The sequence below is a fragment of the Danio aesculapii genome, chromosome 2 (genome assembly GCF_903798145.1).
Source record: "Danio aesculapii chromosome 2, fDanAes4.1, whole genome shotgun sequence".
Taxonomy (NCBI): Eukaryota; Metazoa; Chordata; class Actinopteri; order Cypriniformes; family Danionidae; genus Danio; species Danio aesculapii.
This window is the reverse complement of record NC_079436.1, coordinates 39978385-39999245: the sequence shown is the minus strand read 5'-3', so window position 1 is coordinate 39999245 and position 20861 is coordinate 39978385. Positions and strand designations below refer to the sequence as shown.

General features: G+C 34.7%; 1 protein-coding gene across 6 annotated transcripts; it reads right to left on the bottom strand.

Moving 5' to 3' along the window:
• Positions 1 to 8161: 8161 nt before the first annotated feature.
• On the bottom strand, positions 8162 to 20352 carry LOC130246357 (uncharacterized). 6 transcript variants are annotated; one of them, XR_008839431.1, is made up of 9 exons: positions 20083 to 20352; positions 16828 to 16942; positions 16354 to 16738; positions 15464 to 15549; positions 15304 to 15362; positions 13729 to 13821; positions 9321 to 9445; positions 9105 to 9198; positions 8162 to 8916 (listed from the first exon to the last, which is right to left on the bottom strand). XR_008839431.1 is itself a non-coding variant. In XM_056479286.1 (7 exons), the coding sequence occupies exons 1-6, from the start codon at positions 20156 to 20158 to the stop codon at positions 13748 to 13750; spliced, it is 795 nt and encodes a 264-aa protein (XP_056335261.1). In that variant the 5' UTR covers positions 20159 to 20352; the 3' UTR covers positions 8162 to 9445; positions 13729 to 13747. The 6 variants fall into 6 exon arrangements, 2 of the variants coding, with proteins under 2 accessions (XP_056335261.1, XP_056335247.1); XR_008839435.1 differs by having other exon boundaries at positions 8162 to 8913; XR_008839430.1 differs by having other exon boundaries at positions 8162 to 9198.
• Positions 20353 to 20861: the final 509 nt, after the last annotated feature.

The following is a 20861-nucleotide window of genomic DNA, read 5'->3' as shown; positions in this document are numbered from 1 at the left end:
CAGCATCTCTAGAAGAGAAACTCACACTTAGAAACGTGAGGTTGGAAAGAAATTGATTTGATTTTCAAGGTTTTACATCAGAATAACCTTGTAGTACATGAGTTTACTGAGTTAACTGTCTGAATGAGCTTTTCTCATGGTTTGCTAAAGTTTAGTTAGTGGAAACTCTTCTCTAGGTTTGTCTGCCACCATGTGGTGATTGTGTGACAATGCCCCTCTTACTACAGTAAGATATTGATATTATTTTCATATCTTACAACACTGATTATCACTAGTAGGCAATATTAAAAGCTATATTCTTATATTCATCACATATATAGTGTACTATATGTAATTTAAAATGTATAATATGTCTATATTTTTATTTATTTATTTATTTATTTATGCAGATTTAAATTTTTGTTTAAATCACACGTTAATTAAATCTTCAACACACTTACCTGTAGGTTTCAGACAAGACTAAAAGACTCAATTAGTTTGATCTGGTGTGTTTAATTAGGGTTGAAACTAAACTGCAGAGCTGCGGCCCTCCAGAAACTGGCTTTGACACCTGTGGTTTAAATCATTGATTGATTGATTAATAATACAAAACAAATATTCATTTAAAGCTAGTAACATATGTTTTCTAAAGTAACTTGACAAGTAAAAGTAGTAAAAGTTGTCAGTTGAGTTTAATATGAAAAATGTTGGTTAACTAATATTTAATTACAAGAAATTACAAGAATTACAAGATTTTTATTTATTTATTTATTTATTTATTTATTTATTTATTTATTTATTCATTTATTTACTTATTTATTTATTTTTGCTGATTTTTAAAATTTGTTTAAACCATTGATTGATTTATTAATATTACAAAACAAATACACATTTAAAGCTAGTAAAATATAATTTCTAAAGTAATTTAAAATAATAAATAAAAAATAAAATAATACTTTAAGTTGTCAATTGAATTTAACATGAAAATGTTTAACTAATAGGTAATTATTTAAAAGAAAGTGTATGCATGACATCCACAATAAAACATCGCAAATAAATTAATTAGAATATTTATTAGTTGATGTAACAAAAATATTTATTTAATTTAATAATTACAAATATTTAATAATTATTAACAAACAATACATAATATTTGACAAATAATTCTCAATTGCACTTTCAGCAGAAAAAAAAAAATATTTTCAGTATTTTACAGTTTACAACAAAAAGACCAAGATCTCGGTTCAGTCCCAGTCAGAGATTGAGACCAAATAATATCTGTAGTGCTTCAGCTCACATCTCATCATCAGTACATTCAGACTTACTGTATATTGGTACAAATGGTCCAGTAACTGTTCAGATTTATTACTTGGAGTTTTTTTTCATCTGGAGTTTCCTAAATTCTTTCTTGGATTTCTTTCTTGCCTTTAATTTCAACCTGGATGGTTTTGTCCTCTTGGCTGGAGTTGTACTGGTCACTATATTGCCCGACAGTTTTTTCTCTTTCGTTGGTGTCATTAGTTCACCTGTCCCACATGTAGTCATGGTATTAAGAGATGTTGGTGGGAGGGTTTTAGAATTTTTGGTGTTTCTTTTGCTGTTTTCTGTCTCCATTTGAGATGATTTGATAGTCTTCACAGTTGTACTCCTGCTAGTCGTTGGTCTAGATGTTGTACTTGTTGTACTTGTGCTGGTTTCTGCTTCAGATGTTGCTGTTGTTGTGCTTGTGCTGGTCTCTGGTCCAGATGTGTTTATTATTGTCACTCTTAGTTGCACATTTGTGGTCATGCTGGTCTCAGTTTGTGTTCCTGTTGTTTTGCGTGTTGTAGTTTGGATTGTTTTTGTTGTGGCGCACGTAGTATCGTGGTACGAATTAAATTTCTGAATCACTGTCTTAGCCCAATAACTGTTTGGATTGGAACAGATGACTTTGTTTTTCTTGGTGTAGAATCTGAACAAGGAAAATAATAATATTTAGAAACGTATGATACTTATATCTGAGTAAATTTAAAATTGTAATATATCATTATGACTTGATTTTACCTGGCAGCTTTGATAGAACATAGCGGAGGTTCTTGAATGTCATACAACAAAATATTTTCAGCAGGTATTCTGGTATTTGTCACAGTAAGACAGCAGTCTGTTGGATGTTCATTGCCTGTTGGAGAAGTACATCATTGTATTGAGGTGAGTGATCATTACATTCCCAGTATAAGATCTACATACATTTACACTCTCTTATAATGACACAACATCTCTACATTTCAGTCAAGTGAACGTTATTGAGGCCAAACCACAAAATGAACTCATGATTTAAACAAATGTAAATAATAACGTGATCGAATCTTACCTGCCTCAACAACCCACCCTATACATAGAAAAACAGCAGTAAACAGAGTGAAGTTCATCTTGCTCTGCTCTGCTTGTACGGCGTTATGTTGTGCTGAAGGGTCTGTGTTGAAGGAGGTCTTTCAGCCCACAAAGCTATTCTTCGTCACCTCGGGCCCACAGACACCTCAGTCGGGGACAGGAAAACATTAGTGTTGAGTGGAAGACCAAAAGTGAGAGAGAACGATGCACATTAAACCACACAGGGGAAAGTAAGGGGTTACAGAATACATTCAGCATGGCTCGGTTCAGCTCATCGTGGCCTACAGCTTTGGTTAGAGTGACACTTCAGTTGAATGGAAGTTCAGATGGAAGGTTTCATTTATTTTAGTTTATTTGAGTAGGAACACTACAAATTACAAAAAAATGCCCACCCAAAAGCTTTAAAACATGTGCTGTACATAGAGATTTTGGCTTATGCTTGTGTCTGGTCCCTAGAAAAGCATTTTTTGGAAGAGTAAAAGAAAAAGTAAAAAAAAACAATTTAGCTCAATCTGATGCAAAAAATTCTTTCTTGGCATAGGCTTGACCTCAGTCTCTGTTTTAGTTTAAATTTAATTTATGAGTGTATTTATTTAAAACTACAGCTGACATCAGAACAGCAGAAATTGTTGCTACTTCACAAACATCACGTTGGAGCTAGTATTTAAATGATTCTCTAGCGTAATGTCTAAAGTGATGACACAATTTTTGCTCACATTTTAAGATTATAAGGCTGAACGGCATGAAATGCCATCAATCTACAAAGATTTCCCAGTATGTCTGTGTTGCAATAGTTAACCCCAAAAAAGCCAAAGCAAAGCAAACAGTACCAGATTCTGTGGTATAAATACAGCACTGCAAAATAAAGAAGAGCGAGAGATCGACTCAGAATGCCGTTTACCTGATTTATAATGATTTGTTCAGCTGTAGTTTGAAATTTACGCTGAGAAACTGCTGTTTTTGTCCCCTAAGCACTTATTATGCAATGTCTGTCACTGTCATGAACACCAGCGATCTAACATCAAGATCCCTGTTAAACTCGCATTCACACAAACTACAAATCCGCCATGTTATAGACTACATTTTCAGTCATGCAACACACACACCTGCTCCAAGTCACCAGTGATTGCAAACACTCACACAGCTGAAGCTGCTCACAGACTGATTACTTGGACGATAAGAACAGCACAAACACACTCAATGTTGCTGAGTCTTGTTATCAGTTTAGTGACATTACAACGCATTTTCCTTGCCTTGCCTTCCGTGTTTTCAACCTTTGCTTTGTTTTGTTTGATCATTCCTGTATGCTGCCTTCCTTCTGACCATTTGCCTGCTCCCCTCCGTTGTCAGTGTCACATCCCGTTACAGGAGACTCAGCCCCATGTGTATGTTTGAGAGGTGTAAATATAATCCTGGGAATGAGCCGCAGCTGTGAATGTCTAATCAGTGGTGACTTGGAACAGATGTGTGTGTTGCATGACTGAATATGTAGGCCATAACATGGCGGATTTGTAGTTTGTGTGAATGTGAGTGTTTACCAACGATCCAACATTTCTGGATGTTAGATCGCTGTGATCGGGACAGTCACCATCTTGCTGCGGAACATCAACCGTCAATTTCTTTGGTCTGCTCACACAGGTTGATGGCGGCTGATGCACTGAATCCGAAATTCCGAAATTATAAATATTTAAAATATATCATACTATCCTTATAAATAAACTGCATAGTTGCTACTATGACTACATCTAAACAACTACTGTACATTCTTGACAAAAAAAAACTCAAAAGTACATTGTGTTGCCCAAAAGCTGCAATATTTGTCAAACTGTAGTGTCCTGCTTGTCGTTGTATGTGGGCGGAGTAATACACAAGGGTGAAGGGTGAAGAGGCTGTACTAGGGCTGTTATTTGCAGAATATCGCACTACTATCAGCCAATCAGATTCAAGAACCAGACAGAACTGCTGTACAAGTGTGTGTGTGTGTGTGTATGTATGTATGTATACAGTATGTGTGTGTATATATATATTGTTGGTGCGGTCGATGGCGGAGGGGTGTCGTGGACAAAAGTGAGCGAGGCAGGGGTTTCACAAACGAAAGTGGGCGAGGCGGAGGTGTCGTGGACGACAGTGAAGGGTTGGAGAGTCCCAGAAGAAAGAGAAAGTAAACAGCAGACGGGGGAGAAGGGCGGTTGAGGAGGGGGATCGGTAAAATGAGGTGCCGGATCAGATTTCAGTGGTTCAGGATCCGACGTGTTCCAGCACAAATTAAGCCCTGTGTATGTATATATGTATATATGTATATATATATATATATATATATATATATATATATATATATATATATATATATATATATATATATATATATATGTATATATATATATATATATTTATATATATATATATTTATATATATATATATATATATATATATGTATATATATATATATATATATATATATATATATAAATTGTAGGTGTATAATTTTTTTTAATCTAGATTAATCTCACTGTAATCTTGAAATTAATCTTGAAATCAAATAGATTATTCTAGATTAAAATGGCTCATTTGAATTCTGCCGAAGACATTCAGAATATGTGTGCTACCCAAATAATGACTGTAAAAGTAAGTCTTTGAGAATGGGTTTCTCAAGTCAGGTGGCGCATTAGACCAGGGGCTCATCTCCTGTTTCCAAAACTGTTTATTCAGTTAAACATTAATTTTGAACTGTAGGCCTACATGAGCTCCAAACAGCTATTTTTGATCACCTTAATCCGACTAAAGTCATAACTGAACTAAACGGACATGGAATTAAGTTGAGGAGTATGCATATATTAGTGGCATTATTGCAGTAAACACCGCAATCTAACTAGTACCATCATGTAGGACTTTTCGCAATATTTTCCGACAAGATCCACACACAAAATGTGGAAGTTGTTTTCTTTCCATTACTAAATTTCATAACACTCTCACCAGTCCTTACTCTTTATTTGTGTCTAATACCGCAGTTTGTCATGGGGGCATGAATGAAATGTTCATGAGTTAAGGTGAAACTGCCAAAAAGTCACCCAAAATTACTGGAAACTCTTACATGAAACACCTTAATTGTATTATTGTCTTTTAAGGCAAAGAACTGGATTACAAATGTCCATGTAAGCGTAGTCAGTATGTTTTCGAAGTACATGAAAGATCCAGAAGGGCATCCTGCTGATTTGATGCAAAAAGGCACTTTTTTTTGTCAGACAGCTTCCTGGTTTGGCTTTCATTCACTGCCATTCATTTTAAAAAGCATTCAGTCCATTTTATTTATATGTTTTACTCGAATGCATAAACTCTACAGGTGCCTGATAGTTAGATGTGTAGCTAACATTAATCAGATTTACTCTAGTGAACTGCATCCATGTTAGCACGTCACGTTTGATGTGGTAATTTCACAGTAGGAATACACACATGTTCAAAGACTAGTTCTCGCCACCTAAAGTGTAATTCGGCCAGGTATATTAAAAACCACACAGGGAAAATAAGGGGTTACAGAATGCAATCAGCATGGCTCGGTTCAGCTCATCGTGGCCTGGAGCTTTGGTTAGAGTGATACTTCAGTTGAATGGAAGTTCAGATGGAAGGTTTCATTTATTTTAGTTTATAGACACGTTCTCGCCATATAATCAAATGACAATTTAAGATGTTTGAAAAGTTTCTGTTCACTTTTTATTGGTTTTAAGTAAAAAAATGCCGGATAAGTTTATTCTTAAGGTTTATTCTGCTGTGGCGACCCCTGATGTATTGTAGTTTTTATATCACAAATTAAATGTTTTGATTTTATGTTATTGATTAATATAGTTTAGTTAAAATTAAAAATGTTAAAAGATTAAAAATAGTATAGCATATGCTAATGGACTAACTGATTGCTTTCTTAATCAATTATTTAAATAAAAGCATGTGAAATTAAAAATATACTGTGAAGACCTGACTACATTCAAAAAACATTTATATATTGTCATAACTCCTGACTGTTCAAGTAAGACAATGTGTCTACAGCAATAATGCCATGCTACAACTAAGTTGCAACACTTAAAACGAAAGCTAAAATTGAAGCTTTGTGCATCTAAAATCGGAACATTCTTGCACTTTGTGAGCAATAGGTATACAATGTGGGTCTGCTGAATGTGAGTGGAAACTACAGAGGCCTTAAAGGGGCTGTGAAACCACAAACGTTGTATTCACCCTTACTGGGATCTTCCACATCTCAGCAAGACCTTAAAACAAAACCAGCTCCCACCCAGCACTCACCTACATCTTTAACAGACACACATATTGGTTTCAAGATGCCATTTTGTTCACCCTCTGACATTCTCAACGCACATCGTTTAATGTGATTATGTTTAGTATTACAAAAGATTCAATTTTATGAGACTGTGTGCTACTGCCCTTTCTACTACACCAGTCCTTTCTGGCATTATATGAAAGTAAATATAAAGACCTACATTTATAACCACATGCGCATTTCCTGTTTCGAAATCACACAAAAGATGTCCTCTGAGCTATTTGTAGAGAGTTCTTGTGTCGATGAGCGAAGGTAAACCACATCTTCACACTTTATTTGGCGAGCGGAAGTGTACTGATGGCTGTTCTGCCCCTCATTATGCAGAATGTGTTAAGTTCTAGTAAACCAAAAAGGAGACGGTGAACTGTGTGTACATCTTTTGAAGTTTCAGTTATTGTTGACCAGAGTGACATACTGCAAGCTTGACCTGAGTCAGTGGAAAATATTACAGTTGTATGCTAATTTTATTTCTGGTCAGTATGCCTGTTAATACAGTATACTTCGTGTTAGAACTGAGCAGCAGTCTGGGCGTTCAGTGATGGAAAAAGTGCATAAGGGGCCATTCTTGAAGGAGTTCACCCCAAAATTTAAATGTACTCACTATTTACTCTCCCTCAAGTGGTTTTAAATCTTTATTAGTTACTTTATTCTGTTTAGCAGTAAAGAATATATTTTAAAGAAAGCTGAAAAAGCAAATACTATGAAAGTCATTGGTTACATGTTATCATCTTTCTTCAAAACATATTCTGTTGTGTTCAACAGAAGAAATAAACTCAAACAGGTTTTGAAAAATTGTAATTTTTGGGTGAACTGTCTCTTAAACAAAGAATTTGTAATATTTAAAAGTGGTAGTTTATATAAAAATGGAAATTCAGTTGTTTTGTCACCCTAATGTTCTAAGTCACTTTTCCTGTGGACCACAAAAGATGGCATTTGCAAATATTTTTGAGTGTTTTGTTAAATAAACTGAAAGTCAGTGTTGTCCATATTTAAAAGCAAAAGTAATGTAAATTAAGGTAATGTAAATTAAGGTGATTATAAAAAAACCCTAAACTCTACAAAAAAAATCTACAAAAAAAGAAGCTGGAACCTTTTCACAACACGCTTAATAGTAAGCAGCATCTTAAATGTTTTTTGTAGTTTGTTTTTTATTTTCATATATATATATGCATAAAAATTTTAAAGTAAACAAATGAGCTTTTTTATCCATTTTACTGTATATTCCTTATAAGCCTAAATCAGTAGTACACTTTTTAATCAAAGTCTCAATACCTTGTAGGCATAGACTCACTAAATATAAATACTAAATCAAATTATTTTTTATCCAAAATGCACAAAAATAACCACAAATGCAGCTTTGAAAGAAATTTATTCACGGCATCTTTGATTTACTTAATACATTTGCTCGGCAACACCATACTTGCATACTATACAACAAAAATATTAATTATACATATAGTATAAAGAAAAAAAATGCAATCAGTAAATTAACCCTGAACACTTAAAAAGTCTGATGTTGATTAAAAATGAAATCAAAGAAAATGCAGAAAAATACAGCCTAACATTTTATGTTCTTTTTAATCTTAAGACATTTGTTCTCTAAGGACTTCTAAGGGTTAATAAAAACAACAGATGAAATGAAAATCACAAGCTAATGTCCATACAAATAATAAATCATGAAAAATAATGTGTGAGAAATAAATGTGCTGATTTTTCAATACCATTATCACCTCACACATTTATTAAACATTCATTCGTCCTGGCAGAGGAGAGTCTATCATGGTGCTATTTAATGCATCCTAAGCTATGTTACAAAAAAAAAAAAATTATTCATCAAAATGAAACAGAATTTTTAAAATGACAAACTTTTAGTAGCAAATATAAAACTACAAAAAAAAAACTAAATATTGTTTTTCACAGAAGCCATATAGAGGGCGCCCAAATGACTAAATACTTTACATGTTAGTATAGACAAAAAAAAACATAAAAAGTGTCCAAGCCTTTCTAATAAGGAACATTTTAACGCTTTTTGATACAAAAGGTTTTAGCTTGTTTGCTATTTGTTTTTTATTTGTCTTGTATGACAATGACACTGATTTTACCAAAGATGGTACCATCTTATTCTCCTCCATCTTGGACAAATCATCAAACTGAAATGTCGTTGTAGTTTTATGTGTCTTCCTGGACGCAGTCGTCCTCTGAAGAAGAGCAACTTGTTTTGTTCCCCACAGTTATAAGTCTGCTTTAAAAAAAAAAAAAAAAGTATGTTTTTTTCATATATTTTAAACATTTCTAACACACGTTAAATAACAGGTAATTCTATTTGATAAATTTGATCATATGTTATCAAGAACAATAGATAATAATAATAATAATAATAATAATAATAATGTTTTGAATGTTTTTAATTTATTTTAGTCCTGAGCTTACAGCACTGCTCTGAAAGAGCAAAGTGTTTTTTCTTGAACTCCATAATCCACAATTTCATCAAACACTGGCATGTTTTTTGATTCCTATAAGCAGACTGTATAAAACACACGCACGCACGCACGCACGCACACACACACACACACATATATATATATATATTAAAAAGGCAAACATTGCTGACTACTAAATATAAATCAGTATAAAAAGTCAACAAACCTTCTTGTCCAGAGTTTTGTAATATAAACGTGCAACATGGTCAGCTTTTTGAAATCTTAGCCTCTGTTGTGATTCTGTTTACTTCAGGTACAATGGTAGTTTCTGGATTTCTTGTAGTTTGAACTCTGCAATGAAACAAAATACTTACAAAAAAAAGGTAACAAAAAAAAAAATCTGGGATAAATCAAGGACTAAGATGAAGAAAAGTTAATGTTTTCCACTATTTCTCTAGTGCTAAATTATTTAAATGTTTAAACCTCACATGATGATGTTGAAGGAACTCCTTCCAGACACTTTTTATTGCTTTATCAGCTACTGTAGAACTTAGTTTTATTTCTCTTGTGCTGGTCTCAGTCTTTAATTGTCGTATTTTGTCCTTTTATCTGTAATTGGGATCAAGTTACTTGACTAAATGCACATAGGCAAAATGTGCATAAAACCACTTGGTTCTGTGCAGCAGAGATGGACTGTAGTGAAGAACTCTCAAAACCACATTTGTACTTTAACTACACTCTCCTTTTATTTCACGCAATACCACACATTAGGGGAAATTTCTCAAATTTCCAGCGAACACCGTGATGGATCCCAAAACACAAACTATAAAAACAATCTGCATCACATTGTCAATGTTGACCAGTTTAACCGCTCAGGACTGTCGTTTTCCCAAAAAAAGCAACATTACTCACAGCCATAATAAGACGGAAGATTCACAATGTAAATGAGCAACTCACTGTGCAGTGTAGAGAGATTCTTTGATTAAATCTTTGTGAGATCACAATGGCTATGAATATGTTTTCATTGTTTAAAGGGAGCTCCCTTTCAAACTTTATATACAGTTGAAGTCAGAATTATTAGCCTCCTTTTAATTTTTTTTTTAAAATATATTTCCCAATTGATGTTTAACAGAGCAAAGAAAATTTTCACAGTATGTCTGATAATATTTTTTTTCTTCTGGAGAAAGTCTTTTTATTATTATTATTATCATTATTTTGGCAAGAATAAAAGCAGTTTTTAATTTAATAAATATGTTTTTAAGATCAAAATTATTAGCCCTTTTAAGCTATATATTTTTTCGATAGTCTACAGATCAAACCATCATTATACAATAACTTGCCTAATTACTCTAACTTGCCTAGTTAACCTAATTAACATAGTTAAGCCTTTAAATGTCACTTTAAGCTGTATAGAAGTGAAATATATAGAAGTCAAATATTATTTACTGTCATCATGGCAAAGATAAAATAAATCAGGGATTACAAATGAGTAATTAAAACTATTATGTTTAGAAATGTGTTGAAAAAAATCTTCTCTCCATTGAATAGAAATTGGGGAAAAAAATAAACAGAGGGACTAATAATTCAGGGGGGCTAATAATTCTGACTTTAACTATATAATGCAGTATATTACCTTATGGAGAGATTGCAACCTGCTTACTACTGTACATTCTGACTTTATGTGGTGAACCAAAGAAAGTACAAATTTAGTCAAAACTAGTGGTTAGTAACAACGTGTCCGAAATTGCATACATCCCAGTATTATAGAGTGAAAAACAGTATATGAGCTGAGTAGTACAGTGTGTTCAAATTCATAGTATTGGAAAAAAAGTAGATGAGAAGTTTACTACTTACACTGGAATTCTGAAGTGTGCAATCGAAGGACACTGTATTATCCCATAAAGCCACGCTAGAGAACTTTTGATTGGAGAGTGAACTGAAGTTGGTAGGTCATGTGATAATGGCAGATGCATGACATCGGATTTCCATTTTACTCAAATTTATACTTGGAATATATATTTCTAACACTTAAGTTAATTCTAATGGGGTACCTGCTCGAGTACGTGCGTGGACTTTACATTGCAGTTTACCCAATGAACAGCTGGTGCAGCTCTACTGTTCTCTTTACCAGATGTAAATGTTAGGTAATACTCCAGTTTACACTAGTTTGATGCACTGGCATAAATATTTAAAAGCTGCAAGTTGATAAAAATTCAACTAACTCATTGAGAGGGGTCTGGCTGCAGACTCGGTGCAGACTTTTTAATGCGCTCACCTAACCACACCCCTAACCCTACTGAGTGATGCAATCTCAGCTTGCATCATAAAGGCTGCATCCAGATACTATTGAACTCATCACTATTTATCTACAAATTCACCGATCATCCAACTGTATTTGTACAACAACAGAAGTTAATGTAACGTATTATTGCATTGCTATATATTTATTCTTCAAAATGAGATACTAATGCATTGCTGCCATGGATTTAATCATAGCAACAAAACAGTCTCAGCTGGGAAAATGCTGTGCTATCAAAAGCATCCTCAAGCACCACCAGCTGGACATTTTTTGAAGAGCAGCTGGCATTTTGAATGTTTTGGTGGACACAAGTTAATTAAATATTTAATATTTATTAATGCATAAGGCATACTGCATTAGTCTTTTATGCCTTTATATGCATAATACACTGGAGCCAAATCTTAAAAGGAATTAAGAATATTACACTGCTTTCCTGGACACGTAATTTATGTCCTTGAAATTTATAAACAGAGATTATGCTTATTGTGAAAAAATGTGCCCATGCGCCCTACTTACAAATGATTTTATTCATTGGCATATGCTTAACTATCAAAATTGGATGTTTACAATGCATTTGTGAATCTGGAGGAGTTTGTTCAGAAGGTCTGCTTTATGCGCAGATTACTAGAATTTACTCCTATATTTACAAATGTTTCATGGATGAGACCTAGCAAGATTTGGGAGTGGAATCCCTATATTTAAATGCAATCATTGGTGATATTTATTAATTTCAGTAGGCTCTGCAGTGATTTGATTCTAGAACCGAGGTCTGCATTATACATGTATGTATGTATGTATGTGTATGTGTATGTGTGTATATATATATATATATATATATATATATATATATATATATATATATATATATATATATATATATATATATATATATATATATATATATATATATATATATAAGTAAACTCACATTATGCCTTGGTGATTCTCACCTTTCGACTGTGGATGATAATGTGGACCGCAAGGGAGAAAAACAAATTCATTCTGACAGAAATTTGGACAGAATTAAATTAGTAACTAACCCCTATGAAGTTTGAAAATGTCCCATTTAGGAACTCTGTTTAATCTGTTGTGATTACTGCAGTAGATAAGCATTCGTTTGTGAACTGGACCCGATCCACACCAAACACACATTTACAGATGTGAAACAATTTTTCTAAAGCTCACATGAGGGACAACATGCAATTCCCTAGTAGCATAAAAATGTTAATCCTGATATATTTGTAGGTTTTCCAGCATATTTCTCCAGCTGATATTACATCAGCTATGTTAAGTCTGCTATAGCAAGTTTGGCAGCAAACCACTATGTCGTGCAGTAGTGCCTTATTCAACCAGAATTTCTGGATGGAAGACCTTTGCTCGGTTTCTCTTTTCAACTGTTGTAAGTTATAATACAACAAGTACAAGCAGACAAGAACATCATTAAAAAGAAAGTGACATTTACTTTGATTCACTTAACAAATATGCTCTGCAGTACAATACATAAACATAGAATTAATTATATGCAATGTCAATATATTTACATTTTTTTTAATAATTATATTCATTTTAAAGTAAGTGAAATATGAAAAAAACAGAAGTAATAAGACAAAAACATCATTGAAAATCAAGTTAAACAACAAGGGTGAATATAAAATGCTTGTTTTTTACCATTGTATGATTCGTGTATTAAATTTATAATTCATTCATTCATAAAGATATCATTGGTATACAGACAGACACACACACACACACACACACGCACACACACACACACACACACACAGACACACACACACACACACACACACACACACACACACACAAAAGTGGTTCAGCTTATGCAATAAAAGTGGTTTCAATGCTGTTTAATGCAAAGTTGTATTTGTATTATGTTTGTATACTTTTCTCTTCTTAAGAATAAATTAATTATTATTGGTGTTTTTATATGCGTCATTTACTTCAAATAAAGATGGCGCTGATGTTACAGAACACTTCATCTGTTTCCCTTTAACTTTGACAAACCATCTTGCTGAAATGTCTTCTGTGGTCCAGATATTTAGATACCTATTGCTGATATAGTTTTATTTTTCTGTGTTCCTGGTGTTTTGTCTGTTGCAGTTGTAGTTTGGATTGTGATATTCTGCTGTACATCTTAATTTCACAATCACTGTCCTAGCCCAGTTGCTGTTTGAATCTGATCAAATAACTTTTCCTTTCTTGGTGTAGAATCTGAACAAGGAAAAATACTACTTGACATTTTTGCTCCCATTAATTAGTTAGTTAGCCATTTATAACTGAATCCGAATAAAATGTTCAATTGTAATAGATTACTTACCTGACAGCAAGAACGGTGGTTAAGCCACAATCTTTTTAGCTGGTATTTTGATATTTGTCACAGTAAGACAACAGTCTGGTGGATGTTCATTTCCTGTTGGAGAAGAACATGATAGTATTGAGCTGAGTAATCATTACCAGTGTTGGGGAAAGCTACTTTTCTAGGTATTGTATGGAATTTTAAATAAGACAGTATGCTGGGAAAGCATGCCAGTGCCAATTGGGAAGGACGTTGTGGAGGCCTTCTGCTACCCAACTGGGGAGACTTGGTGACAGTAAAACAAATAGGCTAGCTTGAATAGGAGGAGCGCAAATATGAGGAGTTGGTTAGTGGGAAGGTAAGACACTGGCCCGCCTAAGAAGGGGGGAACTATACCATGGATGAGTGATGCATGTGATCACCAATAGGGATCGCGCATAGTGGGCACCGAACCCCAGAATGCGGGCTGACCAAGCGGGCATACTAACAGTGTAATGGGCCAGGGACCCGACCCCTCAGCTGCTTCCCAAATCGCATACTTATGCACTATTCTACGCTATTTTGTAGTATAGTGTAAGTAGTGCATTCACACTGAAAACTCTAAAAATAATAAATACACTTTAAATACCCAGATGATGTACTCATTCAGCCAGTAAAATGAAGTGTGTAATGATGGACACTTCACGCACACAATGACCGCAGGTTTGCTCACGTAGCCGAAGGGGCGGAGCTATCGGGCACTCATGTTGGATAACTTTATTTATTTTGGATGGTGAAAGCAAAATTCTCCTACGAGAGTGATTATAGCACCTCCCGATGATGAAAGCGGTTATACTCATGACAGGTATTATGGTATTAATTGATAGTTTGGTCATTTATTTCACTGATTTGGCAACTGTCAGACATCATCAGGGAAACGGTTTGAATTTCCGCTTAGTAAAAAAAATATTAGTGTTCCATTTGGGATAACACTACATACATATACTATGCTGTTGAGTGTGTAAGTGCATAAGTACATAGTGCATGAGTGTATAGTGTGCCATTTGAGATGCAGCTCATCTCTGAGTCAGGTGCTGGGGGCCTGAGAGGAACTCTGTTGGGTTCACCAAATGGGAAATTCACCAGAGCAGAGTAAAGAAAGCACACACATCTTTGGATTCCGGAGAAAGGCGCAGCAAGCATGTTTCAACACCGAGCAGAGTTTCTTGATTATAAACTGGGGATATCCAGCACACTTGAGGATACCGGCTCCACTAAAAGATTATAGAATCTCGCAAATGTGTTGGGTGTCACTCAGCCCTCAGCTCTACAGATGTCTGCTAGAGAAGCACCACGTGCTAACGCCCAAGAGAAGGCACACTCCTTGCTCTCACCCCTGGGGAACACTGCTCACCCTGGGAGTGATAAGCGAGGACGATGGAATCCACTATCCAGTGAGCCAACCTCTTTTAAGCATGTCATTGTTTCTAAAAAAGAACCCATATGTATGAGAATGCTAACCATAGGAGACCCTCTCAATAATGAATGCTAAATTAACTAAATATTACAAATAAAATCTCTGAGGCTTGCTCATTATTTAAACCAAAGCTTCCGCACCTTCTCGCGTTCTGCTGATTCCCATTTGATTTTTGCGGAGCTCATTCTTCTTGCGAGGCCTGTCAAAAACAGAAACAAAAAATACTACTCGTGATTTTTGTTTATTATTATTTTGATGAATCCGAGTAGATCTTTACAGTTTGAATTACTTTCAACTTGCCTGAAATTTTTGATTAGATGTGAGCTGTGATGAACTGATGTTGTAGTGTCTGTGCTATCAAAATTTAAGCTTAGACGTCCTTTTTTCTGTTGGCAACAAACAAAGTAAAATAATAAAAAAAGATACAGCAAACACACATATGCACAGTGTGCTTGTGTGTGTTCATGCATCACCTAATCCATGTATGTATTTATTTGTTAAGCAGCTGGCTTTGGTTGCAGAGGTAAATCAGAATGGGTTTCGTTCACTGATAAATACAGATCGAGGGTTTTTAAACAGGAGAAGATTCTGCCACATAATAATCATTCATTTATTAATAATTAATTAAAATAAATAATCAAATATTTTTGTTAATATAAATAAACACAAATATTTGTATGCAGATTCCATCCACACACTTATATAAATGCATGCTTAGTAAACGCGGTTTAATTCACTAGTTTTGAAAGAAGATTGTATGCTTTTTATTTCTTACCTGCATTAAAATAACTTTTTTGTATTGTACATGTAGCTGTTTGTTGTACAGTTGTTCTCGAGCTGGTCTCAGTGTGTGTTTCTGGTGTTTTGTGTGTTGCAGTTGTTTGAAATGAATTTGTGTGGCACTGAATGGTTTCTTTGTTAATCTTTAAATAAATGAAAAACATAAATATGTAAAGCTATTAGTTTCTTAAAAGATTATTTTTTACAGTGCAGACTAAAGTTAACAACAATTTTTACAGCAGTTCCATTTGTCATATCTTACAAAAACCAAAACCGTAAATGAAATTGACCAATGACGAAACCATTTAAAATCAATATTTTTTTTTTCTTTAAACAAAATTAATTGTTGGTGTTTTATTTGCGTCATCTACTTCAGATAACATTGTTACTGGTGTTGCTAAAGACATCACCTGTTTCTCCTCCACCATAGACAAAGAATTCTGCTGATCTGTCTCTGTAGTTTCAGTAGTGTTGTCCATCTCCAGTCCAGATGTTTCAACTGTTGTCACAGTTGTACTCGTGCTGGTCTCTGGTCCAAATGTGTTGATTTTTGTGCTGGTCTCTGGTCCAGATGTGTTGATTACTGTCACTGTTGGTTGTACAGTTGTACTTGTGCTGATCTCACTGTGTGTTCCTGCTGTTGTGTGTGTTTCAGTTGTAGTTTGGATTGAGTTTGCGTGGCACTGAATGTTTTTTATGTGAGCTTCTGGTGTCGGACTCAATTTGTGAATCACTGTCTTAGCCCAGTCACTATTTGGATCTGAACAAATAACTTTGTTTTTCTTGGTGTAAAATCTGGGGAAAAAAAAACATAATTGGATTACCCACCCATTTATTTTTGAGCTGAGTAAAATTTCAAATATAACAGTATGACTTGATATTACCTGACAGCTTTGATAGGACAGAACGGTGGTTCTTGTATGCTATAATTCACAATATTTACAGCTGGTATTCTGGTTTTTGACACAGTAAAACAGCAGTCTGTTGGACGTTCATGACCTGTTGGAAAAGCACATGATAATATTCAGGCTAGTGATCATTACCAGTGTTGGGGAAAGTTACTTTCGAAAGTATTGTATTAAAGGGCACCTATGGTGAAAAATTTACTTTTCAAGCTGTTTGGACAGAAATGTGTGTAAGTATAGTGTATAGACCGTCATATTGGGGTGAAATAAACACACCCAGTCCTTTTTTTTTTTCAAATTTAACAACATAAAAACTGTGGTCTAATTGGAGCTGTTTTCTGATGACCGCAACTTTACGTAGGTGCGGTCCCCCCGCCCACCAATATTGATTGACAGCTGCGCGCATTAACATGTCCGGTAGTCACGTCTATAATCATATAATCAAGACAGGACGAGCGCAATGCAGCCGGGAATAAAAGGTGTGTTCAGTTCGCTAGGATCATTAATCATCATCAAACGTGATCAAGAGTGAGTTTTACAAGTTTAAAATGTTTTAAAACAGAGCATGTGGGTAATGAATTACAGCGATTTACTTCAGATGCACTTAATCAGCACAGCCGCATGTCAGAACGATTATAAAGGAAGACGCTTCAATCCCGGTTATTAATATACATTAATATAAGAGATATCCATACAGCAGTGGATATTACCAGTATCATGTCACATGCGTGCAGAACGAGTGCAAAGCTTAACGCTCTCTCTCTCTCTCTCTCTCTCTCTCTCTCTCTCTCTCTCTCTCTCTCTCTCTCTCTCTCTCAGTGTGTGTGTGTGTCTTTGTGTCTGAGCTGTGTGTGTGTGTCTGCGTGTCTGAGCTAAGTGTGTGTGTGTGTGTGTATGTCAGTGCTACGTTTGTGTGTGTGTGTGTATGTGTGTGCGCTATGTGTTTGTGTCCTTGCTGTGTGTGTGCGTGAACTTTGTAATGACATTGTGTGTGACTCATTGTTGCAAATCCACAAAAAAATGCATCAAATACTGATTGTTAAAGTTCTTACTGTAGTATTTCTCACACACGTTATGTGAGATCTGCTTCCTGAGGCAGCCGAGGGCGGCGATTGCTGACAGGCACGTGGGAACGGTGGGCGGGGAGGACTAGCCTTGAAGGCCCAGTACAAAAAAACAGCAACAACTTTTTTTCAGCTATAATATAAACACTTCAAACAGCTATAATAAATAATCTGATGTGTGTGAGTGTTTTGAGCTGAAACTTTACAGACACATTCTGGGGATACAAAAGACTTATATTAAATATGAAAAAAGGGGTAACCTATGTGCCCTTTAAAATATTGAGTTACTCCCAAAGAAAGTAACTAGATGCCTTACTTAGTTACTTTTTATGGTAAGTAATGTGTTACAATACATTTGATTTACTTTTGCATTACTTACCTTTGCATTAAGGAAAATGGCACTAGTTAGCTAACGTTTTCTTTCCCAAACACACGTTTTAGACGCCTTTTATCAAACTTGAGTTAATATACTGATTCTTTCACTATATTAGACTTGTCGCGATACTGAATTAAAAGAAAAACCGTAAAGTTCCCGCTAACATTTAAGGCACTGTTAATGGCTTTCTTTAAACAGCGCTGATTTGCCATTGTGTTTACGTGTTCAACAGAAATGATTGTGATTGGCCGAGAAGTCATTAGTTCACCCTCCGCTGTTTACCGAGAACTAACACAGACGAGCCGAGCGATCTGCTTGATGACTCGACTGATCTTCATGCCTGCTTCAAGAAAGCATAGTGTTAACTACTTTTGTACTTGTTGTATTATTGGTTAAGTAAAATCACTGTCCATTGAGACAATCTGCTTTTCCTTTTCTTCAAAGGATTCAAAATAATGAGAATATATCCATCAACGAAATGTAATTTTTACCAAGATATACAGTATTTGTTTTTGTCTTCTATTTCCTTTCTCTTTCTCTGCTCTATTCTCAGGTAGGAGATAATGACTATCACCTGTTGACAATCATCTGTTCACTAATTGGAGGATGAGAGGAGCAGTGGACATTTAAGCAGCATGTCTCCTCTGTGTTTTGTGTGAGGTTTTTCATTTCTGATCCTTTAAAGCATTATCTGTTGTTTAAGAGCGTGAAATGTTTGTCAGTTATGTTAATGCTGTTGTTAATAGGCATGGGATGAAAACCGTTTTTAAGGTATACCGCGGTTTGAAAAAGTCAAGCTTTTAAAACCGTCAAAATTTTCTGCAATACCGTTCCTAAAGTAAATGCACAATTTATTTATTTTTTTATTTGTTTATTTTTTCAGGACAAAAGTATCTCCAGCAGAAAATATCTCCAAAGATGCTGTTTTAAATTGTTAAAAAATCTGTGTTTATGAAAACAATGCAGACAGAAGTCAATGATTCATTTAGCCTGACATGTTTACTGTTCCTAAATATTTAAAATGTTTCTTAAAATAAAATATACTGTCTTCAAAAGGGAAAATAGAGTAGTAATCACATTACCGCAAAACTATGAAACCGTGATTATTTTATTCAAGGTTATCACCGTCAGAATCTTATACTGGCCCATGCTTGGTTGTTATTCATATGTAGTTTTTGCCTCAGAAATCAACTTTTTGTTAATTTTGGATTGGGTTTGTAGAAGAGGGGTACTGTTTTTACTTTTTGTAAATGTTTTTCTCCTGTTTATGTTAGTAAAGGTGTGACGGTTTAGTTCTTCCCTTTCTATCAGTTTGAGAACTTATTGTTTGTTGTTTTGGCTTAAAGCTTTCTTGAAACCCTCCCTTAATAATTACATAAATAATTTGTTACTCTTAGTTCAGTTTGCATTGTGACTTTCCTCTTTGGGTAATTTCTCTTCCGTTTAGTCTTTTGAAGATTGCTATGCGACCTCATTGCTGACTCACACACACAAACACACACACACAAAAACACTCCACTAATATTTTGTTGCAAAGCTGTGCTCCTCTAGACAGGATTAGGCAACGTAACACTTTACCCCTTGCTTAGAAAATCAATATAATAATGTAGTTCATATTTCTTGTAATGTGTTACCCACAACACTGATCATTGCATTAACTGATTAAGATCTACACACATGTACACTCTCTCATGAAGATATAGTATCAGCTCAAGTTCTACATTTTAGTCAAATGTAAGACACTGCGGCCAAAACATGTTATTTATCTTCAGAAATGAAATAATCATATCTCACCGTTCACTTGTTCACCATTGCCAGATATTATCCACTGTGTTGAAATAAGAAAAACAGCAAACTGGTTGAACTTCATCTTGTCCTGTTTCTCCCTTTGTGAATGTGAAACGATATAGGAAAAAATCCAAACTTTTCATCAGTTACAGTAAAGTTACTTTGAAACTGCTGACTATTTTTACTTAAAGAAAGAAACTGAGATACAGAGAACCTGTAAATCGAAGTTGTAAATGAGGGCTTTGGTAGCACTTCCTTCCTTTATAAGCCAGAGCAGTACATCGTGTTCAAAAATAAACACATTATGTTTGTGTGCTTCTGGGGCAAAAGTGAACTACTGTATTGCAAACAACTCAGAGGGGATTGGGTCTTTACTGTGACGGCATCTAAATTGTGCAATGGACTGCCTCTATATGTTAGACGAGCATCTTCCAACTGTTTTTAAATCTTTTCCTAAAACCCACTTGTTCAATTTGGCCTTTAGCAAATTTATTCATTTATTTGTATTGTGAAGTATTGTTACGCTTTGTTTTGCTCTATTGTTAGCACTTTGGTCAACTGTGTTGTTTTGAAGTGCATTATAAAAAAAATTGAATTGAACTGAAAAACAACTACGGTGGCGCAGTAGGTAGTGCTGTCGCCTCACAGCAAGAAGGTCGCTGGTTAGAGCCTTGGCTTGGTCAGTTGGTGTTTCTGTGGATATATAATGTTTTTAGCAAATTATAATTGTTCATTCAATTAAACCTTTATTCCAATTTTCAAATTTTAATACTTGTCCACAAATT